Source organism: Eutrema salsugineum, unplaced genomic scaffold (genome assembly GCF_000478725.1).
Source record: "Eutrema salsugineum unplaced genomic scaffold, Eutsalg1_0 scaffold_2, whole genome shotgun sequence".
Taxonomy (NCBI): Eukaryota; Viridiplantae; Streptophyta; class Magnoliopsida; order Brassicales; family Brassicaceae; genus Eutrema; species Eutrema salsugineum.
This window is the reverse complement of record NW_006256829.1, coordinates 7054714-7067697: the sequence shown is the minus strand read 5'-3', so window position 1 is coordinate 7067697 and position 12984 is coordinate 7054714. Positions and strand designations below refer to the sequence as shown.

General features: G+C 37.2%; 1 protein-coding gene across 1 annotated transcript; it reads left to right on the top strand.

Annotated features, from left to right (window-relative positions):
* Nucleotides 1–1872: 1872 nt before the first annotated feature.
* Nucleotides 1873–12937, top strand: LOC18017072 (myosin-17). Its single transcript, XM_006400549.2, has 39 exons — nucleotides 1873–2260; nucleotides 3240–3368; nucleotides 3640–3783; nucleotides 3886–4031; nucleotides 4129–4285; nucleotides 4388–4446; nucleotides 4802–4961; nucleotides 5066–5215; nucleotides 5302–5438; nucleotides 5524–5670; nucleotides 5892–5993; nucleotides 6075–6132; nucleotides 6217–6318; nucleotides 6421–6458; nucleotides 6599–6725; nucleotides 6802–6972; nucleotides 7247–7378; nucleotides 7503–7612; nucleotides 7782–7842; nucleotides 7921–8098; nucleotides 8341–8546; nucleotides 8656–8775; nucleotides 8860–8958; nucleotides 9033–9254; nucleotides 9380–9519; nucleotides 9737–9854; nucleotides 9944–9994; nucleotides 10075–10146; nucleotides 10272–10442; nucleotides 10571–10726; nucleotides 10830–11036; nucleotides 11148–11285; nucleotides 11377–11447; nucleotides 11541–11640; nucleotides 11726–11782; nucleotides 11875–11931; nucleotides 12027–12107; nucleotides 12183–12265; nucleotides 12351–12937. The coding sequence occupies exons 1-39, from the start codon at nucleotides 2258–2260 to the stop codon at nucleotides 12484–12486; spliced, it is 4596 nt and encodes a 1531-aa protein (XP_006400612.1). The 5' UTR covers nucleotides 1873–2257; the 3' UTR covers nucleotides 12487–12937.
* The last annotated feature ends 47 nt before the right edge of the window (nucleotides 12938–12984 follow it).

Genomic DNA, 12984 nt, shown 5'->3' with positions numbered 1-12984 from the left:
ATTAGAACCGATATTAGCTTCTTCTTACCTTACACTTGCTTGTTTTGTTTGCTTGAGTTGGAGTCTCAAGTTGCTGAAAACAAGAGAGGGAGAGTTGTAAGGCTGAACCTCTCCGGATTTAAATTGGCCGGTGCGATACTGCGAGCTCATATCACTTAATCTTGCAGATAACTCTTTTGGTAGTATCATCCCTCGAGAGGTGTGGGAATGCTATTTAGGCTTCATTTCTTGAACATGAGCTTTTAATCTTCTTGATTCCTCCTTTAGAACTATGTTCGCTTTCTAAGCTTGTCATTATGTATCTTGCTAATAACAACCTTACGGGAAAGTTCCACTCGTCTTTGAGAAACTTGACTTTGCATATAAGTATGAGCCCACTTAAAGAGGGACACACACAAAGGGTGTGTTTCTGCTTCTGCTTCTGCTTCATCGTAAAAGAACACCATTGGGAGTGGATGAGAAGGCTATTATATTCCAAGACTAGTATAACCTACTTTGTGAATCTATCTTTGTAGGCATAAACATTTTCACTATTTGCGCTTTCTCTTTCACCGTATCCCCACGGCCAACAATTTGGTTTTGTAGTTCGATATGCCAAATATAGTTTGATATCCCGCATTCTAGTTGCTAATTTCCCAATTACAAACCCATTTAATTTAATGTTTCTTATGATTATTATTGTTTTATTGTTATATTTAATCTTAAATCTAACTTAAGTCCATGTACATTATTAAAAAAGAAAGAAAAACCAACTTTTTGAGTTGAATATAATATTAGTGTTCATATATACCAAAGACTACATTAGGAATGATTACAACTATACCAAAATGAGTTGTAATTTGATAAATAAACATCTAGATACATTCCAATAAAGAAACACTTTTGCTCAAATGTTTTGGTATCCATTATTATTAGCAATGAACACCTCTTTCATCAATCGCTGTGGACTATTACATCACTCAAAAATCTGAGATTTAAAGCTCGTGACCTTCAAATTTGAACATATCGCGTATCTCTTGCGATATAGAAGATTTATATTACACAAGCTAGTATTAGAAGTCTTAACATCAACATCTAGCTACTAGCGGGGTCAATTTGTTTTCCCCTAAAACAAGTTATCCACAAATTAATCATACATTATCCAAAGTCCGTTGAAATAAGAGTCAAAGCATTTTAAATTTTAGACGTTGTTCACAAGTTCTAATCCCAGAAGGAATGTCAAAAATAAGAATAGCTCATCAAATTCAAAAAATATTTCTACATCCCGAAAGCTATTAGATAGAGTAACGGATTAGGAACAATATTTTATTTCACTTTTACTCAAATATATATATTTTTTCAAATTAAAAGACTATTTTTTTGGTTGGAGAAAAAGGGCATGGAAGTGTAAAAATAAGCAAGTTAGAGTCAAAGCATTTCAATTTTTAGACGTTACTCACAAGTTCTATCCCAGAAGGAATGTCAAAATAAAAAGAGAAATTCCTCATCTAAATTTAAAAATATTTCCACATCCCGAAAGCGATTAATAGAGTAACCAATTAGGAACAATATTTTATTTAATTTTTTTTTCAAATTAAAAGACTATTTTTTTGGTTGGAGAAAAAAAGGGCATGGAAGTGTAAAAATAAGCAAGTTAAAGGCCAGAGACAAAAAATAACGAAGTAAATTTAATTTCTGTTGTCTGTCTATTTCTTACAGATTCGGCTGCGTTTGTGGGTGGCTGACCACGAATGTCCAACTCGATCCACCTCCCTCACACCGTCCCTTATAAGTCTAAGTGGACCCCACTTGACCAATCTCAATTCTCAAGCACCCCAAAAAAACATTTTTTCCGAATATACAATAATTAAAAAAAAGTGTTAGAGAGAGAGAGAGAGAATGACACAGCTCAAAAGAAAACATTGCTCGAGGAGAGAGAAAAAGCCATAGACGTCTGCAAGAAGGCCAAGTCCCAGCTTCTTCTTCAACATCTGTTTCCACAGCTTTCTAGAGAGAGAGAGAGAAAACATACCGATTCAGCTTTAGAAAGATTTAGTATCTGCTTTGTTGTTTGTCTGATTTTTTCCCTGTCATCCGATCTTCCGATTTTTCCGTGTCTGCTGTGCTGACTCCGAGGAGAATTTTCCGACCACTAATCTAGAATCTGCCCGATCTGACTCGCCCAGTTGCCTGACTCGCTGAGTCGACGTCCTGCAAACTCGGTCTCTCTTGGATGAGCTAGTAGGAAAGGGAGGATCTATTGGGGGGAAGAGTCGCCATGGTATTCATGACATCTTCTTCCTTTCTCGGTTGCTTGCTTTATTCTGTTTTGTTTAATGGTTTATTGGAATTGATCAAGCAAACAGGATTGATTTTCGACAATTTTTTTGTTTGTTTCATTTGATTTGGTGTTCGTTGGTATAGAGATCTTCGTCTGAGATTTGCGTTTGGTTGTGGATACAAAGTTCCTTTTCTTGTTAAGTTCTCAAAATAGAGGAGTGAATTCTCCTTAGATTTTTACTCTATTGGGAAATGTTGGAAGAGTTTAAGGGTTATGCAACTTTGATCCTTCTTGGGAAGTGAATATCCGGATACAATTTAAATGGCATAATAGAGAAGTTGAATGAATGTTTTTGGGGAACATTGCAAAGTGTTGTTGGCAGGTAAGGTCCAAGTTCTATAAGACTTTGGACCATCCGAGTTATATCATTTCCTATTACATTTTCTTAGCGGCTCTCATAATTTTAGATATGTTTTTTTAACTTCTATTATTAGTTGCTCTGAACCTGCCTAAGATAGCATGTCGTAATGAGGTCATCTAAGCTTCTATGTTAGACTGTCTTCTTTATCCAAGGCTGAAGATATAAATTTGCAAGTTTTATAAGATTTATTTGCTTGATGTGCTAGATTCATTAGAAGGTCGCCAGGTTCACATTCCACTTACTATACATTGGACAGTGTACCTGCCAACAATCTGATTTTTTTTTAATGCTCATAGAATGCTTTCTTCAGTGGTTCTGATATTTTTACATGCATATTTCTTGTATAAGTTATAATATTATATTTAAGCATGGTTCTTATGCTTCCTACCTCTATCGTTTATTCAAGAGGATCATTGTATTACTAAACATTACAAATTATTTTAGGCCTCTCTTCCTCACTGATAAAGTATAGTTTCCCTCAATTCATATTAGAACAACAGCTTGTGTGAGGTTATTGATATATCTTTACCTCACACGTTCACTCTTTATATCCTGTAGGTTGGCCCAGTCAATATAATAGTTGGTTCTCATGTTTGGATTGAAGATCCAGGAGTGGCATGGATTGATGGAGAAGTTGTCAAAATTAATGGCGAAGAAGTTCATGTACAGACCACAACTGGGAAGACTGTAAGTTGTCTATCATCCTGCGATGTTTTTGCATTAAATTTTCCTTTTGAGAAAGAATATCACTGGATAGGGTGTTTCTACGTAGGATGTCTGTTTTCCTTGGCAAAAAATGTCACTACTACTATTACCTCTTTCCCCTTAGATACTTTTTGCTTCTCTAACATATGAGTTTTGCATTATTTTGCATGACATTGACATCCCTGTTCCGTAAATCTATTACAATCACTGAAACCAGATATTGTATTAAATAGTCAATCATATTTAATTTCAGGTTGTGGCCAAAATCGCAAACGTATTTCCAAAGGATACAGAGGCGCCCCCTGGGGGTGTTGATGACATGACAAAGCTCTCATATTTACACGAACCAGGTGTTTTAAATAACTTGGCCATGAGATATGAGCTGAATGAAATTTATGTAAGTAATTTTGCATTTTCTGCGCTGAGTACGAATGAAATCCCATATTTAATTTCTAAGTAGTACATTGTCCTAAGCTTTTCCATTAAATTGTCTTTGCAGACATATACTGGAAATATCTTGATTGCTGTAAATCCGTTTCAAAGGTTACCACATCTATATGATACTCATATGATGGAGCAGTATAAAGGAGCAGGTTTTGGGGAATTAAGCCCCCATGTGTTTGCAATTGCAGAAGTTGCCTACAGGTAATTAGGAACAATCAATGATTCCACTAGCAGAAATTCGTTTATGCACTCTTTATTCGTACATTGTCTCATGCTGGTCTATTGCTTCTCTGGGTAGGGCGATGATCAATGAGGGCAAGAGCAACTCAATTCTGGTTAGTGGGGAAAGTGGCGCTGGTAAGACTGAGACCACAAAAATGCTTATGCGCTACCTTGCTTACCTTGGTGGTCGATCCGGCGTTGAAGGAAGGACAGTGGAACAGCAAGTTCTGGAGGTGAGACCTTACAAATCTATGTTAGATATTATATTAATACATTTATAGAGAGTCTTGTAATGCTAGCTTGATTAACACTTTGGTTTTGTTGTTGGTATACAGTCAAATCCAGTTCTTGAAGCTTTTGGAAATGCCAAAACTCTCAGGAACAACAACTCCAGGTATGTGTATGTTCACTGAGAGGTTCTTTCCTACGAATCTTCTCTTTAAATGTTGTTGTGAGTTGCACAGTCAAATTTGTTCTTGGCTCCCAGTTTCTTCAGTCACTACTTGTCAAAAAAATTGTTTTGTAACCAAGAAACCAGCACAGATGACACATAAGAAAATTGATTCACATATAAAACACGTTAAGCTCTTGGCCAACTACATCTGTAAAGTGAAGGATTATTTTTTTTTCCAATCAACTCAATAGTTATACTATCCTACGTGATTGATTATTGTGTTAGAGAGTTATTCTAATGGCTTCTTCATAGAAGCGGATATCCTCATTGTAACTGTCTTTTAATCAAAATGCAGTCGATTCGGAAAGTTTGTCGAGCTTCAGTTTGACAAAAGTGGGAGAATATCTGGTGCAGCTGTCCGAACATATCTGTTGGAAAGGTCTCGAGTGTGTCAAATATCAGATCCAGAAAGAAATTACCACTGCTTTTACCTTTTATGTGCTGCCCCACCTGAGGTACTGGTGCTATTCAATGATACTAATAAACCTTGTTTTAAGGTGTTCTAATTTACACCTCATGAATAAGTAATAGGGATTTCATTTCTTTTGCCATTCTGTAGGAAAGAGAAAAGTTTAAGTTGGGAGATCCTAAATCATTCCACTACCTAAATCAATCGAAGTGCTATAAACTGGATGGAGTGGATGACACCGAGGAGTATCTTGCTACCCGACGAGCTATGGATATTGTTGGCATCAGTGAAGAGGAACAGGTCAGTCTTCCATTTGCTCCTTTTTGCAACAATTAATGATTTCTCTGGTAGAGCATCTTATTGATTACTCTGATAATTGCTACCAGGATGCAATTTTTAGAGTTGTTGCTGCAATCCTGCATCTAGGTAATGTCGAATTTGCAAAAGGAAAAGAGATTGACTCCTCAGTTTTGAAGGATGACAAATCAAGATTTCATCTGGATGCGACTGCTGAACTTCTTAGGTAAGTGCTACCTACTTGTTTAATCTTGATATCTATATTTCTTTCTTTTTTACATATTTGATCCTGGACTCACTTCTTTCGATAGGTGTGATGCAAAGAGTTTGGAAGATGCATTGATTAAACGTGTAATGGTGACACCAGAAGAGGTTATTACAAGAACACTTGATCCGGATTCAGCTACAGGTAGCAGGGATGCATTAGCAAAAACTATCTATTCACGCTTGTTTGATTGGTACTAAACAATCTTTCTCTCTTTAAATTTGAAGGCTCTTATGTATTATTTTGTTTTACTGTTTTCCTTAAGTGCACTCTTCTACAGAGAACATGTTTCACTTATTGTGCCAGTATATGTAATTTATGCATCAGAAATATGCCCCAGAAATGTCTAGATATTTCAGTACAGCTGTCACATGAAATTTCTAACTTCTTAAAACCCATAATCTGTTTTCTCAGGCTTGTTGATAAAATTAACAATTCTATCGGGCAAGATCCAAACTCTAAGACAATAATTGGTGTTCTTGATATCTATGGGTTTGAAAGCTTTAAGATCAACAGGTAAATTTTGTAGCTTGCAGAATTATTTCCTCTTATGTAAGTGTTAAAGGCTGTATTGAGTTTCATGTAATTTTTTTTCAGCTTTGAGCAGTTTTGCATCAATTTTACCAATGAAAAGCTGCAACAACATTTTAACCAGGTCTGTTGTGCTCTTACCCACTAGCTACCGAATGTCTTTTTCTCTCCCTACTTAGCTTTGACGTACAACAATTATTTTTCACAGCACGTCTTCAAAATGGAACAAGAAGATTATACTAAAGAAGAGATCAATTGGAGTTACATAGAATTTGTTGATAATAAGGATGTGTTGGAACTCATTGAGAAGGTGTCCTAATTTATTTTATTTACTTGTATTCTTAACGTATTTTTGTGAGAAGTTACAACTAACTCATTGTCACGTATATGTGTATGTGACTTGCTCGTACAGAAACCTGGTGGAGTCATTGCTCTTCTAGATGAAGCATGGTAGGCTGCTAAACTCTTTAGACTAAGCTGTTTGAGTTTGTGCTTATGGACTAAAAAACCTTCTACGGCTCTGATGAGGGTGCTGCTTTGCTTAATTTTACTGAAATCAAGTGTATAATGGATGTTCGATTCTTTTGCAGTATGTTTCCAAAGTCGACACATGAAACATTTGCTCAGAAGCTGTATCAAACGTTCAAAAACAGTAAGCGGTTTACCAAACCAAAGCTATCTCGGACCAGCTTTGCAATATCGCATTATGCTGGAGAGGTAAAACATCTTCGACATGCTTATGACAATTTTGGAAGTTATTCCTGTTAACATCCTCTCTTTCCTTCTGAAACAGGTAACTTATCAGGCTGACTTGTTCCTTGACAAGAACAAAGATTACGTGGTGGCAGAACATCAGGATCTTTTGATCGCTTCCCGTTGTACTTTCGTAGCTGGTCTATTTCCTCGCCTAGCAGAAGAAACATCAAGTAAAACCAAATTTTCTTCCATCGGGTCACGCTTTAAGGTATGGTGATTTACGAATTAATTTTCCCTCTTTGGAACAAGTTTCCTCTCTGCAGTTCCTGAAAGCTTTGTTCTTGTAAATCTGCTATGCTTTGCTCTCCGATTCCGTAAAAATTTCATTAATTTTGACTTTGTAATTGTTATTTTGGTTCTATGGCTTTCACCCATGTTGGAGTGTCATGATTTCAAACATTATGTAGCGGAAACTCTAGCTCAAAGTGTTAGAGATGTTTTTATCTTTTTCTTACAAGAAATACACTTATTTCAAATTCCAGCTTCAACTTCAGTCTTTGATGGAGACACTAAGTTCAACTGAACCTCACTACATCAGATGTGTGAAGCCTAATAATGTACTTAAGCCTGCCATTTTCGAGAATGTGAACGTAATTCAACAATTACGGTGTGGTGTAAGTACAATCGGAACCTTCCATAATATTTTTGTCTTTTCGTCAAAATGAACAATTGAGGCACGTCAACCTAAGTTTTTTGTTAATAAACTTACAATGTTAAATTTGTCTTAATTTTGTTAAGGGTGTTCTGGAAGCTATTAGAATCAGCTGTGCTGGTTATCCTACAAAGCGGACGTTTTATGAGTTTCTCAATCGTTTTGGTGTTCTTGCTCCGGAAGTTCTGGAGGGAAAGTAAGTTGCAGCTGATATAATTTTGTTTTTACTCTCGTAGTTTTGTATAATCCTGATCATGGACTTGGCTTTGACCATAAAATTGATGTATTTTGTTTCTTGCAGTGCTTTTCTTTGAAACATGCTTTGTACATTTCCCCTGTATCTAATGGTTCCTATATCTATGCAGTTATGACGACAAAGTTGCATGCAGAATGCTTCTGGATAAGATAGGCTTAAAGGGTTATGAAGTAAGTCAATAATAATTGCATTATGGTTATGGTGGTTTAGGAGTTATGTGTAATTTATCCATCACGCTACACTCGCAGTTAGGGAAAACAAAAGTATTCCTTAGAGCTGGCCAGATGGCTGAGTTGGATGCAAGAAGAGCTGAGGTTCTTGGAAATGCTGCTAGGAGAATCCAAAGGCAAATCCGTACTTATATTGCCCGAAAAGAATTCCGTGCTCTACGTGGAGCTGCTATCGTATTGCAGTCCAACTGCCGAGGTATCTTCTTCCCTAATCTATTGCAAAAGATTGCTCTTCTCTTTTGTTGCTATTGTTGTAGTTGCCCAGCATATTGGATTGAGAAGTTGTCTTGTTTCAATGTGTATCTATGAAATTAGTTCCTTGTTATTTGGATTGTCAAGCAATTGTGAAATACATTTAGTGTTTGTGTGCCTTTTCTCTTAGCGGATTGTATTACTTTTGGGGGAGTGAGCTTCTAAAACCTTTATATTGAATGCAAGGCAAATTGGCGTGCAACCTTTATGAGGAAATGCGACGCCAGGCAGCAGCGGTGAAGATTCAGAAGAGTTTCAGAAGACAAATTGCCAGAGAGTCGTATTTAAGTATTAGACAATCAGCAATAGCAGTTCAAACAGCACTAAGGGGAATGGTTGCTCGCAACGAGTTCAGATTCAGAAAGCAAATGAAGGCGGCTACTATTATTCAGGTCATTACTAAGAATCCTTTTAGAGTCATTCTTTTTTACCTAACTGAGAAAATAAGAGACGATAGATCATCGATGTGCAAAACTGATAGTTCTTCCTTTTCAAATTTAGGCTCGTCTTCGTAGTCACCTCGCACATTCATACTACAAGAAACTCCAGAAAGCTGCCCTTTCTTCACAATGTGGCTGGAGGAGCAGAGTTGCACGGAAAGAATTGAGGACACTAAAGATGGTTCGTTTTTTTAAAATGGTTCTCTTAATGTTCACGACTTCATGAAACGAACCAGGTTCTTACCTTTACAATTAATTGAATCAGGCTGCACGAGACACAGGAGCCCTTAGAGAGGCGAAAGACAAACTTGAAAAGCGTGTTGAGGAATTAACATGGCGTTTACAACTAGAAAAGCGACAGAGAGTAAGTTCATTTCCATACACTGGCATGATATCAAGCTTTCTTTACACTGTTATTGATAATCCGTGGTAATACAGACCGAGCTGGAAGAAGCAAAAGCCCAAGAATATGCAAAACAACAAGAGGCTTTGCAGGCCATGCGGTTGCAAGTTGAAGAAGCAAACGCTGCTGTTATTAGAGAACGGGAGGCTGCAAGGAAAGCTATTGAAGATGCACCTCCAGTCATTAAGGAGACTCCGGTATTGGTTGAGGATACTGAAAAAATCAATTCATTAACATCAGAGGTGGAGGCCCTTAAGGTATCTGTCTTCAACTTATCAGATCATCTTTTATATATTCAGTATCAAAATTAAGTAGATATATGTGGATAAGGCACTTAGTCTCGTAATTTGGATGTGGTAGTTGAAATCATATTTTCTTACAGGCTTCACTTCAGTCTGAACGAGAAGCCGCAGAAGGCTTGAGAAAAGCTTTCTCAGAGGCAGAGGCTAGAAATTCAGAGCTGGCCGTAGAACTTGAAAATGCTACAAGAAAAGCAGATCAGCTTCATGAATCGGTTCAAAGGTTTGTAAAGTATATCGATATAGAATCAACCAAAGACAGAGATATTCTGATTCCACATGTTTGTTGAACTTAGCCTATATACATTTACTGTTTCATTTTTCTTACAAGTTTTGATGCTGCAAAGAGACTCTTACTAGTCATTGTAATCCTTATTGGTTGATTATATCAGTTTCTTCTGTTCTGGACTTTTACATGTTGATTTTGCTTCGGATTTCAGACTAGAAGAGAAGCTTTCCAATTCAGAGTCAGAGATTCAAGTTCTCCGTCAACAGGCACTTGCTATATCTCCAACCAGCAGAACTATGGCGACACGATCAAAAACAATGCTTTTACCGGTGCCAACAACATATGAATTCTTTTTCTTCTTTACCTATTAATACAAAAATCCTGTTTGTTCATGTAATCTTTTCTTCTCAATGTTCAGAGAACTCCAGAGAATGGAAATCTTCTTAATGGAGAAACAAAGACTACACCGGTAAGAGGACGTGATTCTTTTCTGGTTATATTTGTAGGTTCCTTGTTGCTTCAATTGCTTGTCGTCTACATTTGTCACAGGACTTGGCTCTTGCTGTACGGGAACCAGAGTCTGAGGAGAAACCACAGAAATATTTGAATGAAAAGCAGCAGGTAACTACTCTGCGTGTATCACATACATGAATTTCTTATTCTAATTGTAATGGTGGGACCCCATTTCTTGCAGTACTGCACTCTGCTTTTCTCTTAACCTGTGTTATAATCTTTGCGTTATTTAGGAAAACCAAGATCTACTAGTCAAGTGTATATCACAAAACCTTGGATATGCTGGGGGCAAGCCTGTTGCTGCATGTGTCATTTACAAATGTCTCCTTCACTGGAGATCATTTGAAGTCGAAAGAACTAGCGTCTTTGACCGTATCATTCAAACAATAGCTTCATCCATTGAAGTAAGTTGGTTTTTTTCTTACTTCATTGTTCAGACTTCAGAAGCATTTATGTACCAATTCAACATGTTTTAAAGCCCAAACGGTGACAAATTTCTGAATACCAATTGAAAATGTTGTCTTCCGTACAGGTCCCAGATAATAATGAGGTTTTGGCGTACTGGTTATCTAATTCAGCCACACTATTGTTGCTTCTGCAACGCACACTCAAAGCAACAGGAGCAGCTAGTTTAACACCACAGAGACGAAGAACAACATCAGCATCCCTATTTGGAAGGATGTCACAAGTAAGACGCATATCTATTTGTTTTTCTTTTTTTTTTTTTTTTTTAATCGCTACTGGTGCGCAGCTTCAATTCATCTTGTGTAACTCTTTGAAAACTTAAATAGGGATTAAGGGGATCTCCTCAAAGTGCTGGACTCTCTTTTCTGAATAGACAAGGGCTCACCAAGCTTGACGACTTGAGGCAAGTTGAAGCAAAGTATCCCGCACTACTTTTCAAGCAGCAGCTTACTGCATTCCTCGAGAAGATATATGGAATGATCAGAGATAATCTTAAGAAAGAGATCTCTCCTCTTCTTGGGCTATGTATACAGGTAATTTTCTTGTTGCTTTTGTTTCATACAGTTTCAGTGATATGCTGATGCTTTTTAGCTTAAATTTCATTAATTTATCGAGTTATGTAAGGGCATATTTACATGATACAGGCACCAAGGACATCAAGGGCAAGTTTGGTGAAAGGGAGAGCACAAGCAAATGCTGTTGCTCAACAAGCTCTGATTGCCCATTGGCAAAGTATTAGGAAAAGCCTGAACACTTACTTGAATCTAATGAAAGCAAACAACGTGAGTTTGTACTTTCATTAGAAATTAACAAAAGTAAAACTTAAAAAAAAATTTAGGAATGTTGATTACATTCTATGTTTACATGATACAGGCTGCACCCTTCTTAGTCCGCAAAGTATTCACACAGATATTCTCCTTCATCAATGTTCAGCTTTTCAACAGGCATGTTTCACTTTTAATCTCTCCTTTTGTTTTCTCTTAAACCAGTGTTTCCATGGTTCACAGAAAGATTTCTCTGTGATAAAATTTGTGCAGTCTTCTTCTACGTCGTGAGTGTTGCTCATTCAGCAACGGGGAGTACGTGAAAGCAGGTTTGGCTGAATTAGAGCAGTGGTGTGTAGAGGCAACTGATGAAGTGAGCCACGATGTTGTCACTTTTTTCCTATTAATTGCTTAAACATTTACACAACTGTTGATTAAATTGTTTCATTTGATTACAGTATGCTGGCTCAGCTTGGGATGAGTTGAGGCATATCAGGCAGGCAGTTGGTTTCCTGGTATAATTCTTAGTCGAATGCTAAGGCACTCCTTTTATGATTCCATTACATTGTTTGCATGCGAACTTTGCTTGTTTTGGCTCTTTGTTCAGGTTATTCATCAAAAGCCGAAAAAGACCTTGGATGAAATAACAAGAGAACTATGTCCGGTATTACTCTCTTCTACTCGATGAGATCCATCCCTTGAATCGTTACTCTTTTTCCCTCGTGACCTGAACATTAAAATTGCTTTTCTGGTTCTCAGGTGTTAAGTATACAGCAGCTATACAGAATCAGCACAATGTACTGGGATGACAAATATGGCACTCATAGTGTTTCTTCAGATGTATGTTTCACTTGTATATAACTAAGCTCTCTTTTGTTTAGATATTTATTGATAGTGTTCTTTCCAAAACCACAGGTTATTGCAAATATGAGGGTTATGATGACAGAGGACTCGAACAATGCCGTAAGCAGCTCTTTCCTTTTGGACGATGACTCGAGGTAAGCTGAAATAATAAATATGTGTTCAGTCTCATCTGTACACTTCCCATTTCTCAACTAACCCAAGGCATGAACCAAAATGCAGTATTCCATTCACGGTGGAAGACATATCAAAGTCAATGCAACAAGTGGATGTAAATGACATTGAACCTCCTCAACTGATCCGTGAAAACTCGGGTTTCGGATTCTTACTCACACGTAAAGAAGGCAGTGCATCATAAGTGTCCTCTGGGAGCTCGGTATGGACCACCACGTACGATTGTTTCTGCTGCATATACATAAATACATCGTGTGAGCCACTGCATTCGTATGGGCATTTTGTGTATATTATCTTCTTTTCTTTTTTCCATTCTTTCTTCTTCTTGATTTGGGGGTTCAGTCTCTGGCCGTTGTATTTGTGGAAAGGCCGAGTTTATTTCATTCTTTGCATCCCTGTGGTTATGGCAACTCGCAGGGGTTATTTGTTTTCCGTTTTCCTTTTTTCCGTAGAAAGGCGTAGCCGCGTAGGTGTGTTTGATGCTTTCCTGCCCAGAGAGGGGAGGAGAGTATTTTTGTTTTAGTCAATCATGTATTTGTTGGTTTGGGTGAGTCTTTATAACCAACCCTTTTGGGAATTTGTAATGAAGAAACTAGAGTTTGTTATCACTATTAATATAGGTTTTTATTTTATTTGTTAAAATTATATATATATATATATATAGGTTGCACATCAAATAATA